The sequence below is a fragment of the Manacus vitellinus genome, unplaced genomic scaffold (genome assembly GCF_001715985.3).
Source record: "Manacus vitellinus isolate BGI_N305 unplaced genomic scaffold, ASM171598v3 scaffold_0_pilon, whole genome shotgun sequence".
NCBI classification, from domain to species: Eukaryota; Metazoa; Chordata; class Aves; order Passeriformes; family Pipridae; genus Manacus; species Manacus vitellinus.
Genome location: NW_021938789.1, coordinates 17,716,458 through 17,732,638, shown reverse-complemented (window position 1 = coordinate 17,732,638; position 16,181 = coordinate 17,716,458). Strand labels below are relative to the sequence as shown.

General features: G+C 36.8%; 1 protein-coding gene across 5 annotated transcripts in view; it reads left to right on the top strand.

The window, feature by feature from the left end:
* The window catches only part of PDS5A (PDS5 cohesin associated factor A), an 82,523-nt gene that overhangs the window by 53,685 nt on the left and 12,657 nt on the right, over positions 1-16,181 (top strand). For all 5 annotated transcript variants that reach the window (XR_001920125.2, XR_001920124.2, XM_018068444.2 and 2 more), the window contains exons 17-30: positions 454-559; positions 2,030-2,190; positions 3,365-3,488; positions 3,864-4,022; positions 4,269-4,337; positions 4,979-5,115; positions 5,831-5,954; positions 6,220-6,424; positions 6,936-7,050; positions 10,161-10,293; positions 10,919-11,038; positions 12,180-12,242; positions 14,757-14,896; positions 16,074-16,179. Coding sequence is in view for 3 of the 5 variants with exons in the window: in XM_018068444.2 (XP_017923933.1) it covers positions 454-559; positions 2,030-2,190; positions 3,365-3,488; positions 3,864-4,022; positions 4,269-4,337; positions 4,979-5,115; positions 5,831-5,954; positions 6,220-6,424; positions 6,936-7,050; positions 10,161-10,293; positions 10,919-11,038; positions 12,180-12,242; positions 14,757-14,896; positions 16,074-16,179 (1,762 nt within the window). In the remaining 2 variants the exon portion in view is untranslated. The remainder of the gene's footprint in view (positions 1-453; positions 560-2,029; positions 2,191-3,364; positions 3,489-3,863; positions 4,023-4,268; positions 4,338-4,978; positions 5,116-5,830; positions 5,955-6,219; positions 6,425-6,935; positions 7,051-10,160; positions 10,294-10,918; positions 11,039-12,179; positions 12,243-14,756; positions 14,897-16,073; positions 16,180-16,181) is intronic.

Genomic DNA, 16,181 nt, shown 5'->3' with positions numbered 1-16,181 from the left:
CAAATTATTTTAAAAGTATAGGAGTTCACGATGAATGTTCACGTAATAAACTGCAACAGTCTTCCATGTAGCATCTGAATTAATTAGCTTTCGTGGGATTGTGTAAGAGAATGTTTTGATTTCTTTTGAGAGTTCACTGACAACCTAATTACATTCTGAAACTCCTGCAACTATGTGTTGATCTAATGCCGCCAGCATGGTGAGGATTTTTTTGTTGGATTTTTGTTGTTGTTTTTCCCTGAAGAATTATATTTGCAGAAAGTGAAATCAGAAGGAAAAGGAATAATGGAATAACTTAAATGAAAATAACAAAAACCAAACAGCAACATCAACACCAGCCCCAAAGTTCTATTGCCTTCCCTCTATTTATTGTCAAAACCAAGTAATCTTGCTTGTATCTCCAACCTTCAACATTGTCATAAGTTTGTTTTCTTTTTGTATCTCTTATTTCAGTGCACTAGTAAAACTAATGAATAAATCCATAGAGGGGACAGCTGATGATGAAGAGGAGGGTGTAAGTCCTGATACTGCTATCCGTGCAGGACTTGAACTTCTCAAGGTAAGCTACATTAATGCAGCTATAGTTTGTAATGGAAGGGACAAAAGTGGTATGACTAACAAGCTAATGTTAGCATGCCTTTAATAGTTATTACTTAGATATTTACTTTTTTAATGTATGAAACTGTTTTGTTATTAATTCTCTCTTGTAAAAAGAATAATTAAAGAGATGGTTTGTTGGAAGAAGTATGTTTTGAGAGTTGAAATGTGCATGTTAAAGCAGAAATTGTTTTCTGCTTAGGGAAGTCATTTAGAAGGTGGAGCAGAGGTAAAGTGAGAGGAAAAGAAACAGGTAAACTGGGAGAGACAGCTTCTTTTGGGCCTGTCTGGTACTGGAAGGGAAAACAAGCAATTAGCTCAAGAGCCAAGTTATGTGGAGGTGCTGTGAAGTGGCAGGGGGAGAAAGAAGGATGTCTGGCAAACATCTGTGATGGATTTGGATGGTCACTAATGAGACTATTTTGAATATGCTACGAAGTATAAAATATAGGAAGGAATGGAGGGCAAGGTTACATAATTAAAGTGTGATATTTCAGAAGTGTGAATGAACAAGGTGGAGTTTTATGGAGTTGTATCACACCAAATTTGGTAATGGCAACCTTGGTAGGAATAGTAATACAGAGGTATGCAAAGAAGTAATGTCTGTCTGCTAATGTAGCTCAGAAAAGAAATCTGCCGAAGTTGAAGATTTTGTTGCTGTGTTGTGGAGAACGTTATTTCACACACTAATAATCACACAAGTGGGCAACTCTGATCAAAGAAGCCAAACTAAGATATATCCAAAGAATTCACAATATACATGCAAAGTTTCATTGTTCTCTCTACCTTGTGTTACCTTCTGTTATCTTCCTTATGTTCTCCCTACCTTATGTTATCTTATGTTATACTTAATATGGTTCTGCTTTGGGATAACCTTCTGTTATCTCTTATCCTGCCTTGACTTTCTGTATGTTTAGTTTCTTGCTTGGTGTTTCTCCTGTTTAACAGATTGTGTTATATTTCATTAGCTTTAGATTAGAAGGACAGTAGCCTATGTTTTGTTTTATCTATGTTTTGTAGACATCTTAACCTTGTAGGTTTTTTTTCTGCTCAGGGATTATAGATTCTGGAGAAATCAAAATTTCAGTTCAGTGAAATTAAGTGAAAAGAAGCATTCTTAAGTAGATTGAAATACAAACAAATATGTTGAATAAGTATTCATTTTAAGAAGTATGTTTATATATTCAAATAATGTAGTGTCCTATAAAATATTTGGAGGAGGGGAGGACCTGAAGAACAAAACATATATGAATTTATTTGAAAATTTATATATAACCTTCTCCAAAATGCAGCTATTGAATGTAGTAATTTCATATGAGCATGTAACAGCTATGTATGTTGATGGCAATGCTCATAAACAGCCATAATTTTGTTTTTCTGATGTTTCATTTACCATGAATAAATATACCTTTGTTTTATTGTGTATCTACAGGTTCTGTCCTTTACACATCCTACCTCGTTCCACTCTGCAGAGACTTATGAGTCTCTGCTACAGTGCCTCAGGATGGAAGATGATAAGGTAGCTGAGGCAGCCATACAGATTTTCAGAAACACGGGTCACAAAATAGAAACAGACTTGCCACAGATAAGATCGTGAGTATTCCTTTGCGTTCTGCTTTTTAATGTACATTTATTTACAGCATGAAAACTGTAGATTAGGCACTGAAACTTATTTTAACTCTAGGTTTTACTCAATTCTTTACTATTTTGGTTCTTACTTAATCCAATTTATGGAATCTTAGCAGATTTGAGAAGAGATGTTCTCCTACTTGAGGATACTGTGTTAGTACGTGTCTGGTGATCTTTTGTCTGGATTTGGATCTTGTGTGGGTTTTGAGGAAGGTGTTTGAGTTTCGGTTCTTTGAACCCTGCAAGCTGCTCTTTTGCCTCTTGTTGCTGATTTAGATTATGTAGAACGTGTCAGTGAATACTGGCTACTAAATAATCCATGTACTGGATGCTGTATTGCTACAGAGCTTTTCAAGAAAGCTAGGAAATTTTTTTTCTTAGTTGTTCTGTGTCAGACTCTTTCTGGGTACTTCTGTTTTTTCGTGTCAGTTGCTGGGTGAGTTGCATGGCAAAGTCACCAGTTAGTGTCACCAGTTAGTGTCTGAGCTGATGCCCTGGCAGGGGCCAGGCCTGCCTGCCAGCACTGTCTGGGCAGCGAAACTGAACCCCTGACCAGCCTGGACCTGGGCTCTGAAGTGGCTTCTGCCCTGCTCCTTCCTTCAGTGGCCTCTGATCGGCAGATAGATTTCAGGGGATTCAAATTCCAAAGCTCCTAATAAAGCAGTTGTTTACTTGGGTATACATTGCAATTAAAGACCAAAGTTACAATAGTAAAGGCCTTGTAAACACACTGCTGTTTAATGGTTATTCCTAGCTTTCATAGGTTTTCTTCAGCCCTGTCACTTCCAGGCTTGGAAAACAAGTCCAGGAATTTACCCTAGCTGAACCTGTCAGGTTCCGCCCACCTTATATTTGGCTTCCTAAATGGCTTTATTTTGATCATTATTCTCTTTCATGTGTGATCTTTTTTTTTCCTGTGGGCTGTTTTCTACTTGTGTGTGCACAGTCAGATGTTCAACAAGTATTACTAAATACAATTCTGTCCTGCTTTTTACTTTATGATTGTGATCTTTCCTGAACAGACTTCAAAAGAATGCTTGATTTTTAAGACAGTGAGGATAGATTTGTATATGTGAAGATAGTTATTTATTTGTAGATTGCAAATTGCATTTTGAAGTATTCTGTTTAATGTTTACAGAACACTAATTCCGATTTTGCATCAGAAAGCAAAAAGGGGCACTCCCCATCAGGCAAAACAAGCTGTTCACTGTATACATGCCATATTTTCAAATAAAGAAGTGCAGCTTGCACAGATCTTTGAGGTATGTCTTTTTTGGTTTTAAGATTTGCTTCTATTCTTAACTGGTTAAGAATTAACATCAATTTAGGTTTTCACAACTCCTGAACAGAATTCAGTCAAGAGTTTTTTTCCCATGTCTCTCAGGTCTGAATATGTTTCACAATTAAAACAGGAAGAGAATACAGCATTTGTTTTGCCCTTAACTTATGTGAGATTTTTGGTTATTCTGTTGATTAGAAAATTGTATTCTTTCTCCATTTTGATTTGCTAACATTATTAATTCTTATGGAAAAACAATGAAACTCATCAACGCTCCAGCAGTAAAATAAATGATTTTTAGACATGCTAGCTTACTTATCTGAAGTTGATTTCTGAGGGGTTGTTTTTGCTTCCTCAGCCTCTTAGTAGAAGTTTGAATGCTGATGTACCAGAACAACTTATAACTCCCTTGGTCTCTTTGGGTCATATTTCTATGTTGGCTCCAGACCAGTTTGCTTCTCCAATGAAATCCGTTGTTGCAAATTTCATTGTGAAAGATCTCCTAATGAATGACAGGGTAAGATTTTCTTTTTTTGGTAAGTGCTTACTATGCTGTTTGCCTGTTACTAACTCTGTGGGGAAAAGAGCTTTTCTGTTAAATGAGTCAATAAAGTAAAATTCTATAAGTGGCTAATACAGTGATAATTGTGTTATAAAAGATATTTTTGTGAAAGAAAGCCTAGTCCGTGACTTTTTTCCATTTTTACTTCTGCATTTTCTGTATGAGCTGAACCAGTTCGTAAACTTACATGAATGTCTATAGTCAACAGGTGAGAAAAATGGAAAATTGTGGTCTCCAGATGAAGAAGTCTCTCCAGAAGTACTAGCAAAGGTGAGTGTTTTGCTGTCAGTAATGATGTGTATATCTGTGATATACACAGATTTACTTTTTTTTCAAGTTGTGCAGTGGGGAATATTAGGATAAATCCCTTTGAGTACTTTTGTATTAGTCTCATTAGTATGCATTGGTTTTGTGGATTGTACACACAGTTATAGAACAGAGAGAAACTATGCATTTTGTTGTCTTCACTTACTGATATTAATTATGCTGATTGTTGATAAAATCAGGAGATTCAAAGTTTTAGTTTTCCATACAAGAAAGGTAATTTGACTTTACTGACTTATAAACAGATTTGAAATAAATCAAGACCCTGATGAATGTGACTCTAATTATGGCCATTTCTAGAAATTCTTATCTAGTTGCTCTTATTTTTAATCATGTAGCAATTATCCTGCATCCTCTAAATGCACTTGTGCAAAGACACTGAACCATAATTGAAATGTCCTGAGGTCACAAAGACTGCCTCTTCCTTCTTCACTCTGTAAATATTTACTGCTTCGTTCTGTTCCTTTAAAAATGTATCAGCTATAATAAATAGGAGTATATGGAAATTTCAGTTTGCCAGCAGTAGGTTTTAGTGCCTGATCGACTTTGGGAAGTAAGTTGATTGTTCATATGTTTGTGTTCGTTAGGTGCAAGCAATTAAACTTTTGGTGCGCTGGTTGTTGGGGATGAAAAACAACCAGTCGAAATCCGCCAATTCCACACTCCGGTTATTGTCAGCTATGCTCGTCAGTGAAGGAGACTTGACAGAACAGAAGCGAATCAGGTCAGACTTTGCTCCTTTCAGACTTCCATAAATTTTGTTGCAGAATTTCAAAGAGTATTGGTTCTTTTAGAGTGCTTTTGGAATGTTAAGGTCAGCACAGTTTTGCCTGATGGGATGATAGAAAATAGATCTGGTTAGAGTTTTAATATTAGGAGTGGAATGGCAGTATAAAATTATGCATTTAATACTCCTTCTTTCTTGTAATTTACTAACAAACCAATTCAGAACTCTGTAGGTATCTTGATAGTAAAAGACATTCTAGAGAGTAAAAGACCTACAGGAGTATCTTTGAAAACAATTGAGTGATGAGGTTTAACATGCTTGGGAGTTGGTGATCTTGGGTAGAGCTTCTTCATTCTAAGAGGTAACTGCACCTCAACTTCATTTTGAGGGTGAAGGAAGGGCAGAAGAATCTGTGGCAAAATTGTTGCTTTCATTTAGATGGTGATAGGAAAAAAAGAAACTCAACTGCTATCATTTCACTGTTTTACTGAAATCAGGGTTTTTTTTGTGGGAAAGTAGATCACCTTACTTTCACAAGTTTGGTTGGGTTAATTTACCTTGATCTGAAGCTATAGAACTCTGATCTCACCTGACAGAGAAAAGCCTTGCTTGCTCATTGATCTTGTAAAATGATGAAATTGTGACATGCAGGTAATTTGAGGGTAGTTGTGGTGAGTTGTGGTTTGGTTTTTTCTCTCTTGTGTTCGTATAGTAAATCGGATATGTCTCGACTACGATTAGCTGCTGGTAGTGCAATAATGAAACTTGCACAGGAACCCTGTTACCATGAAATAATTACCCCAGAACAGTTCCAGCTCTGTGCACTTGTCATTAATGTAAGTAACTACATTTGAATTGAAGTGACTAATTAATTGAGTTCAGAGTCCTTACACCTGAGCTTTTGTTGCTGCTACACTAAGTATATTCTATTCCTCACTGCAGCTTTCACAAGTTATTCAGGTTTTAATTTCAAATATTTGTTGTGCTGTAACTGTTGGTATTTTTAAAATGCCTCCTAATAATTTTACCTTGAATGCCTTTTTTTTTATTTTATTAAGACTAAGATTTTGATGGTTGTACTTTTATGTTTTGTGTTTGTAGGATGAGTGCTACCAAGTGAGGCAGATATTTGCCCAGAAATTGCATAAGGCACTTGTGAAATTACTGCTCCCTTTGGAATATATGGCAATCTTTGCTTTGTGTGCCAAAGACCCTGTGAAGGAGAGAAGAGCACATGCCAGGCAGTGCTTGCTCAAAAACATCAGTATACGAAGAGAGTATATTAAGCAGAATCCTATGGCTAATGGTTAGTATTTCAGTAAAATTGTTAAGAATACAATAGTCAAATACTGAACTGGAAGGAGTAATTTTTAAATCGTAAGCAATTGGCTTTTGTAAAGAAACACTGGATAAGTTTGTTTCCTCATCTTTATATTAGACATATTTAAATGTGAATTTACTTAGTTTGGTATTAGCGTAAACCATAAGATACTTCTTTTTACATTGCTGAGAATTATACATGTAAAATATAGTGTTGTTATAACTGTAGTTGTTTTGCTCAAAAAATAAAATTTTGTTTCCTGATATTTTTAGGCTTTACAACTCACTTCCTGAAGCAAAACCAAGTAGTTTTGTAGTAGCAAAACTTGTTAATTTATTTTTAATGATGCATTAAAAGTAAAATTTGTGGGAAGAAAATGCAAGTCAAAATTTTACAATCTGTGTTTGAAAAAGTGTTACTTTGAAGAAGTTTTTCTTATGATGCGTGTGTTGGTGTGTAATACAGAGGCAACTTTTTGTTGTTGTTGTTACTGTAGAAAAATTACTGTCCTTGCTGCCTGAATATGTGGTACCATATATGATTCACTTACTGGCACACGATCCAGATTTCACAAAACCTCAGGATGTTGATCAGCTTCGTGATGTCAAAGAGTAAGTGTCAAGTGATTCTAGAACTGTTATGCTGAGAATTTTTCTCTGCTTAGAAAAAACTGATTAGAAAGAGGAAATATTTGTTTTACTGTTTTGCAAGATACTGCTGATAATCTTGGAAATGTGGAACACTTTAACCAAGGGAAGAAGGCTTTAACAACTGCTTAGCAATATATTCTGAAAGCCTAAATGTTAACCTGTAGGTTGTACTGTAATATACCAAATTAGTGAGTTGTCTAGGCTTTTTTAAAGTAAGCAATTATGTTAGAGTCTTGGTTTTGTGCCTAGCAATATCTGTAGGACTTCCCAACACACTTAAAAGATGTCAAGTAATGTCAGTTCAAATATTTTGGAACTTACAGAACAGAAAGCTTCTCCAAGGCTTAAAAACACAATGCCACTGATGCTGGGTGAGAGTCCTACCTCATTGAAAATTTTTTTTCCCCTCTTCCTATGCAAACCTAGTAGGACTCATTCTAAGTTTGCTGCTGACATTTCATTGGTACTATACATCAGCAGTGCAGGCCTAGTGCTTCTTAATGTATTCAGCAGAGATTATGGTACACAATCCTGTCATACAGAAGCTTGTTTTGTGCTAGTTCCCGTTTCAGACCTTCTCGTATGCCTCAAATAATATTTCATATCTTAATTATAACTTCTGTGTTCCTTATGTCTTGTAATGAACTTTAAAACATAGCTACATTTTAACACTTTTAAAAATTGTTAAAGCATGTTTTCTCTCTCCACCTGCACAGCTTTGAGTTTTGGTCTTTTCTTGTTTTCATTTTTGGTGGAACTGAACTATGTTGTTGCTGTATTAGAAAGGCATGTATGACCACATATTACAATATACATCATCCAAAAAGCAGTTCATTTTTGGCACAAATAGACCACTTCACATCTTAAATTCTTTTTGCACCTTCAGCTGTGGCAGTCCAAGTCTGATTCTTTCTCTAAATGAAAAACTTGGTTTGTTTGGATTTCTGAGTTCCTTGATTCACACCTGGTCAGACCTGAAGTCAGTGAAGACTTTTTAGCTGATCAACAAGTCTACATTTTGTCCCAGGACTCTGTGTTCCTGGTGACATCTGAAAGCATCCTGTAGCACGTACTTTATTCAAAATGCATGGGAACAAGTTCTGATTTGCAGTCACAGAGTTAATACTTTCTTTGAGAAGTGTTTTTTCAGTGCACAGAATTTTTTTGGACACTCATTATATAGCTTTCCTTTGTTGTCATATTTCCTCCCTTAAGTCACAGACTGGCTGAACTAGCCAGAAAGGACTGCTCCAAACAAAGAAATACTCTGTATGGGAATTTTGGCAGGAATACTTCTCTGAAGAGTCTCCTGAGATATATGAGAAAAATGTTTCCCATTTAATGTGATACAGTGTTTTCTTTCAACAGGTCTGAGAGTCCTAGTGTTCACTTTTAAAGTGTTAACGGAGATACTTGCAGACTTGGAAAAGACTTGGCAATGTCTTTTGTAGTTGTCTCCCTAGTTCATCTTGGTTTACATGACCTAAATACAGTCATGTAAAGTAAATACATGCTTAGCAAGTTCCTTAACCATAATCTGTGCAATTTACTGTTATGAAGTTTTTAAAGCTTGTCCTACAGAGGTGTGTTTGGGTTTGGGTTTTTTTTTAAAACTTGAGACCGTGTGTTTTTCTCCCTAATTCATATTCCAAAATTACTGAAATGAATACGAAGAACAACTTGACTTTATGTGACTGTTCCTCTAGGTGCATATTTTTTTCTACATAAAATCCTACTGTTGTTTTGGACAGGTCTTGTTCAGAGTTGATAATTAATTATTTCATTTGCTGTCTTAGTGAGAAAGTCAAGCTATTGGAGTTGACATGAGTTAACTGGTAGAGTATAGTTTGTTCTCAGTAGTAATTTTTAGGTGACACTGGATTTAGAGAACAGGGATAAGTGTGCTGTGTTACCAGTTCTGTATTCATCCTGTTCAGGTTCTTGAGAATAGGGAATAGATGGGTGTAAATCTGTGTAACAGATTGATTTGCTGTCATCTTTGTAGCTCTTGGATGCAAATCAGAATATAGATGTCTTTTTTTTTTTTTTTTAACACCGCATAACTCTTTAAGTGTTTTGATGGAGCACAGCCCTCTGAGTTTTTGAGAGAAATGTACCTTCATCCCTTTCATTACAGTTTGTGTCAATTAAGAAGATTTGGGCTTTTTTGGACAGGGAATTCTAATGGTCAGTCATCTTGTTTTTCTAGCCTATTTCTACAAGATAATCTCTCTTCCAAAGCTTTAGAATTTAATTAGCTACTGACAAAGCCTGCATTTCTCAGAACCACCCATATGTATTTCCCAACTAAGAATTATTTTAACATATTGTGACTGTCGTTGACCTTTTAGCCACATGCAGCTGTGGAGCTTGATAGCAAATGATAGTGTGGATGGACCAGTTGTGCTTTATATCATAATTGAAAATTTTTTAAAATAAACTTTTAGTCAAAGTATAATGTATTCTCACTATAAATAAAACAGATTTAAAGAAAGAAACCTGATGAAAGCTAATTTTGTTATATTTGTCTGGGAGAATTTACCTCCCATATGGAAAATTAACAAGAGTCTGACCTGCTCAGTTTTTGGGACTCCTCTTCGGTTTGAATTGCAGTATTAAACCATCTGAGGCAGGCAGCTGTCTAGCAATAGTATGATTTGTTGGAGCCTGTTTTGAGTGTGATCATGGTACATGGTTGATAGGGACACAGACAGTGCCTAAGGTAGTGATTATAGAATTTCATTTGGATGATGGTAGCACCAGAATTCTTGTTTCTGTTCATGTATGGAAGAGAAACTGTTGATTAGTTGGGCAGTTTTTACAGATGTAATAATAAGAATATTAATTTGGTGACAGGTTTACTCCAAGGAGTATGATGAAGATTGTGTGTATTAAAGGTCTAGATGCTGTTTACACCTTTGGATGATGTTATCTGTTTATATCTTCAAATTGATTGTGGTTTCTTAAGAAAAAGCTAGTACTGCTGACAAAATTTTTTAAGACTTCACTGTATGTAGGAGCTGCAGTATAAAACCTGGAGTGTAATTCCTTGTGTATTTATGACATTTTAGGTGCCTGTGGTTCATGCTTGAAGTTTTAATGACAAAGAATGAAAACAATAGCCATGCCTTCATGAAAAAGATGTCAGAAAACATCAAGCTTACCCGAGATGCTCAGTCTCCTGATGAGCCAAAGGCCAATGAAGTAAGAAATGCAATTCACATTAGTGCTGGGTGATGAGCTGAGGGTTTCACAAGCAGTTGATGAGCAGGATTTGCAGGAAATCTGAGAGCACTAGCTCAGACATTTTTATGGTGTCTTAGAGAGACTGTTAATTGCAAGTGTTGTCTGTATGTTTTCAATCTCATTCTTTCAGGACCTTGCTGACCTTATCCAGTACATAACATGTAATAAAGTTAATAAACAATTTTTAAAAAAATAGTTCTGTTACTACCTGCCTTATTTTAACTCCTACTGTCTAGGTCCCTGCATACATATCTTCTGCTGTTGGGGAGGAAATACTGTATTATACAGCTGCTGTTAAACTGGTTAGTTTCTAGAAGAGATGAGAAACCACTTATGGTGATTCAATTGTAGAGCATAGGCATGTAAAGTATTACTAGTTTTTATAAACAGTTTCATAAGAAAAATGAGGACTTCTCTATGTGTTTTAGGAGCCAGTTGTGTGGTTAATGATGTGATTACAAAATACGTCATTAGTGGTGGTTATTTAAACACATGGTTTAAACTTTTTAAAGAACTGTATTCTCTGTACACTGTAAAAATAGTAATTCCTAAAGCATGCTTTTCTTTTTTTTTTCCCCTTCAGAAACTTTACACAGTATGTGATGTAGCACTATGTGTAATCAACAGCAAAAGTGCTTTGTGCAATGCAGATTCACCGAAGGACCCTGTATTGCCAACCAAATTTTTTACACAACCTGAAAAGGTAAATTCGTTAGTTTAATTTCTGAAGTAATAAGGGGAAATACACTGATTTTTATAATTGAGAGCTGGTTATCTCCATAACATACTGAGTGAGAAAATACATCTTTTATCATCAAACATTTAATTTTTTAACATCAGCTGCATGTTATGCTATCTGTTTATTAAGAACGTGAGGCAGAAATGTTTTTAACCAGGTGAGAACTGATTGAAATAAATACTGATATGTTAGCACATATTGCTGAATCATTTAATTAATGTGTTTTACAAGTGCATCTGAATATGTGAGCATATATGTATATTCTGAATGTATATCTGAATTGGAATGCAAATCAGACAAAAAAGGGAACTTTTTTTAATGTTGTCTGTGGTGTGTTTCTATCTGTCGGTAGCTTGTCAGTTTGGCTGTTTTGCTTGCTGTATAAGTCAGTCCTGTTATTGCCTAGTAATAGTCTTGGCAAGTGCAACTCTACTGTCAGCAATGGCACTACTGCTCTCCAAGAGGCACACTTCTGAAAAGTAGAAGTGGAACCCAAGTAATTCTCTGGATCAGACCTGATGTTTTCATTGTCCAGGAGAATATACTTGCTGACATTTTTCAGTGCCTTAGATTTTTTAACAGCCTTTCTGTTTAAAAGTCTGTTTAAGGTGAATTTGGTTGCCTGTTTAATTATGAAATGGCAGGTGCCATGTAACAGTGAGCTGGTGTCTCTGCTAGCCGCCTTCATTAAGATTCAGGGGTTTGGTCTGTGTAAACTGTACTCAGGGTGACAAAGGTAAAAACTTTCAACTTGTTTAGAGAAAACGGAACCTTTTTTCGGACTTCCCGTTAAAAACATGCAAGTGAACAGATAGGACAGTTTTGCATCATGTCAGACGATTCATGTTCACTTAAGAAGGAAAAATGTTAGTCCTAACTTCAGGTATGACATACTGTCATTCAGTAATGCTCACTACAAATCTCCTCCAAAGTACTAGTTTGACCTGTCTTTAGTAGATGGATTCATTTGTCAGCAGGTTGCATGGTGTGAAATATCTTTAACACTTGACAGTAGCTTGTAATTTGATAAGTCAGTTGGGTGTATATAGAAAAACAACAGCAAAATTGAGACATCAAATACAAACTGATTTTTCCTTTTATACAGGATTTCTGCAATGACAGGAATTACATTTCAGAAGAGACAAGGGTTCTTCTTTTGACAGGAAAGGTACTGTATTTTGTCAAGTTACAAGTCATTGAATATTACTTGTGATTTCTAAAATGTTCTGGACTGCTGGATGTCACACCATTCACCACCACTCTCTGGGCCTGGTCATCCAGCCAGTAAAGAGTGCACCTGTCCAGGCCATAGCTGCCAGGTTCTCCAGGCGAATGCTTTGGGAGACAGTACCCAAGGCTTTACTGTAGTCCAGGCAGACAACATGCCCAGCCTTTTTCTCATCCACTAGGCAGGTCACCTGATCGTAAAAGGAAATCAGGTTGGTCAAGCAGGACCTGCCTTTCCTAAACCCACACTGGCTGGGCCTGATACCCTGGTTGTCCTGTAAATACCATGTGATCATGCTCAGGATAATCCATCCCATAACCTTCCTGGCCACCAAGGTCAGGCTGACAGGCCTGCAGTTCTCCCAGATCCTCCTTCCAACCCTTCTTGTAGATGGGTGTCACACTGGCTAACCTCTAGTCATCTGGGACCTCCCCTGTTAACAGGACTGATGATAAATGATGGAGAGTGGCTTGGCAAGCAATTCTGTCAGCTCCCTCAGTACCCTCAGGTGAATCCCATCCAGCCCCATAGATGTGAGCATCTAAGTGGCACACCAGGTCACTAACTAGTTCCTCCTGGGTTGCAGGGGATCTATTCTGCTCCTTGTCCCTGCCTACTAGCTCGGGGGCTGGGTAGCCTGAGTATATCTGATCTTTCTGTTAAAGACAGAGACAAAGACGGTATTAAGTACCTCAGCCTTTTCCTCATCCTTGGTGATGGTGTTCCCTTCCATGTCCAATAAAGCATGGAGGTTTTCCTTGGCCCTCCTTTTGTTGTTAATGTATTTATAAAAACACTTTTAATTATCTTTCATGGCAGTGGCCAGATTGAGTTCTAACCTAACTATTATATTTACATATTTGTGATATATTTAAATATTGTATTTATATAGTTATATGCAGAAAGCTGCTGTAGAAGTAAACACTATCTATTTGGGGTTCTCTGATAGAGTGGTGGTGGTTTAGATCTTGCTACGGCTGGTGAATTGACTGATGTGATGAGGCTGAGTAGGCAGCAGTAAGTTTTTTATTTTGTCTCTGGAGAGGAGTTAAGGAAGTTTTCATAACTGGCACGTCACATTCTTCATGTAATTTTACATTTCCTTAGAGACACAAGTTAATAAATTAAGACATTTGCACAAGAAAAAGTCATTCCCATGTGTGGAAGTTATGATGGAGCAGGCAGGAGAAAGAGATTACAGACGCTGGAAAACATTTGGCCAACAAAAAAAAGCAACAATCTCTGTAGAAGTGACCTGTTACTGGGTGCAGGTTCAGTAGCTGCACCATTCTAGTGCTAATTCTGTGCAGCATTTAATTAAACATATTACTCCTATAATGCAATAATTTATTTGCTCAGTTTACTGCATGTCCAAAGGAGGACAACAAAACGAGTGAAGGGTCTAGAGCAAGGAGCAGCTGAGGAGAGCACAAGTCTTACAAGGAGCAGCTGAGGAAACCGGGGTTGTTTATCGTTCCCCTCTTTTAACACAGGGCTCTGGGGTCCCAGAGCCCATCATCAGTGTTGGAGACAGAGGCAAGGATGGTGTTAAATGTTTCTGCTTCGTCACCCTCTGCTTGTGAGGTGACCAGCCCCATTCAGTAATGGCCCAGTGTTCTCTCTGATCCTCCTTTTGCTAATAACATATTCGAAAAAGCCCCTTTTGTGTCCTTCACAGCGCTGGCCAACTTGAACTCTAATCAAGCTTTAGCCGTGTGAATTTTCTCCCTATGGTGGTGAACAGCACCATAGTGTACAGCACCTCTGTAGCACTCCCATGTTGTCTGTCCTTGCTTCCAAAGGCTGTACACTTTCCTTTTCTGACTAAGTTTCAGAAGAAGATCCCTGCTCAGCCAGGCTGGCCTTCTGCCTCGCTTGCCTTGACTTTTTAGACTTTGGAATTGCCGGCTTCTGCACTTTTAAGAGATGGTTCTTAAAAAGTGGCCAGCATTCATGGATCCCAGTACCTTCCAAGGCAGATTCCCAGAAGACCTTACAGAAGCCCAAAGTCTGCTGTCCCCATATACAGGGCCAAAGTTGACCATAAGGCCGAGGGCAGTTGATCCAGAAAGATCCTATAATTCCTTGTAGAATTACTCATTGGTGGTGGTGTCCTGGTTGGGTGGTTGATAGTAGACTCCCACAATATCCTCTTTGTTTGCTTTTCCCTTCATCCTTACCCAGAGGCTCTCAACTCTATTACCTAACATTTTGGCTGTTGTTGAAACTTCTCCAGCTGCTATCCCTTCAAAGCATGAGAGAGAGCAAGGCAACTGATAAAGTGCTGTTAAATTATGAGAAATAAAAGTAGGATAGACAGTGGGTTTTAAGTAAAGATGAGGTCTGTAGCTTTAAACTGATGGCATTGTGATCCAGAAAAAGTATTTTAAAATACTCAAAGTATTTTAAAAATGGAATATTGTCATTTTTAAAGATCTAAACATTTTTTTCCAGCCAAAACCAACTGGTGTATTAGGTACAGTAAACAAACCATTATCTGCAACTGGAAGAAGACCATATATTAGAACTACAGGATCAGAGACTGGAAGCAGTGTAAACTCTGAGCTGAGTGCTTCTGCAGGAAACAGGTCAAGGTAACAGAGTTTGAAGTTTCTTTCATCAGCTATTTACTTCCTTTACTTGCAAGTTTTAGGACAGAAGATGATTTGGTTTTAAAAAATATGTTAGTTCTCAATAGGTAAAGTCTCCATATTGGTTCAGTTTATGGGGTTGGGGTCTTTTTGTTTCGGGTGGTTTTTCTAGAAGACAAAAATTCAGTGCAGTGTTTAGCTGTGTCTTGCCTGTAATTGCATATAATACCACAGAGGAGACACTATACTGCCTGAAATTTTGGTGGTTAATAATCATTTTTACATCAGAAAAATGTTTTAATTGAAGAGAGCAGCCATAATTAGTACTAAAAAGATTTTGCAGCTTGCATATTTTTTATGTATAAATTCTGATTAATCCTGATTGGTTACAAGCAGCTTTTTTGATGAAAACTTTGTAGATTAAATATTCTGATCTATTAAGGATTAAGAATTATTAAAAAGACCTTGGCAAAGCAGACCAGGATCTCAGTAGAAAGATGCAACATATGGTTGCAATATTCAGTGTCTCTTTTAGTAAGCATTATTTTTATGTGAATCCAGAGTTTCAATATTTATTGTAAATCTGGAGAAACAATTTACAGTTTCAAATTTTAAAATTGTTTCATTTGTTTTGCAATTGGCTACCTGGCTAAGATAAAGGGTTAAAGAAAGCAGGGAAAGTCAGCTCTAGTTGCTGCAATTCATAAGGTCAAAGGGAAGTGTAACTCCATTCAGAATTTGTTTCATAAGTGTGCATGATATATATTTGTAATAGTCTTGTTTATTTTTTTAACTATTTTGGTTTTAAAGCTATTATATGTTTGTGTAAATTAACTTGAAGTTTTAGCACTGTTGGTGTTCATTCTTCACTACCTTTTCTAGTATCAGCTTTTTCTGTCTGGAAAAAGAAACACAGCCTCTTTTAGAGCTCTGGTCTTAAGTTTGCAAAAAGCAAGGTGGTGTGTCTGATGAGGGATTTGGCTCAATGACTAGCCAATTCCTTTCAAACCTTTCCCATTTCTGGGAAAGAAAATCTAAATGTGGTCTCTGGCAAATTCAATTATTTTTAAATTAATTTAGCTGGTTTGTATTGATTCCCCCCCTTTTTTAAAGTAATTCCAAACATTTTTCTTCTTTTCTGTGTATTTTGGTTTTATTTTGTATTCAATTATGCTTCCAGGGAACAAAGTTCAGATATATCAGAAACCGGGGTCAGTGAAAATGATGAAAATCCTGTGAGGATTATTTCAGTCACACCAGCAAAGACAGAACCTGTGAAAAACAAGGT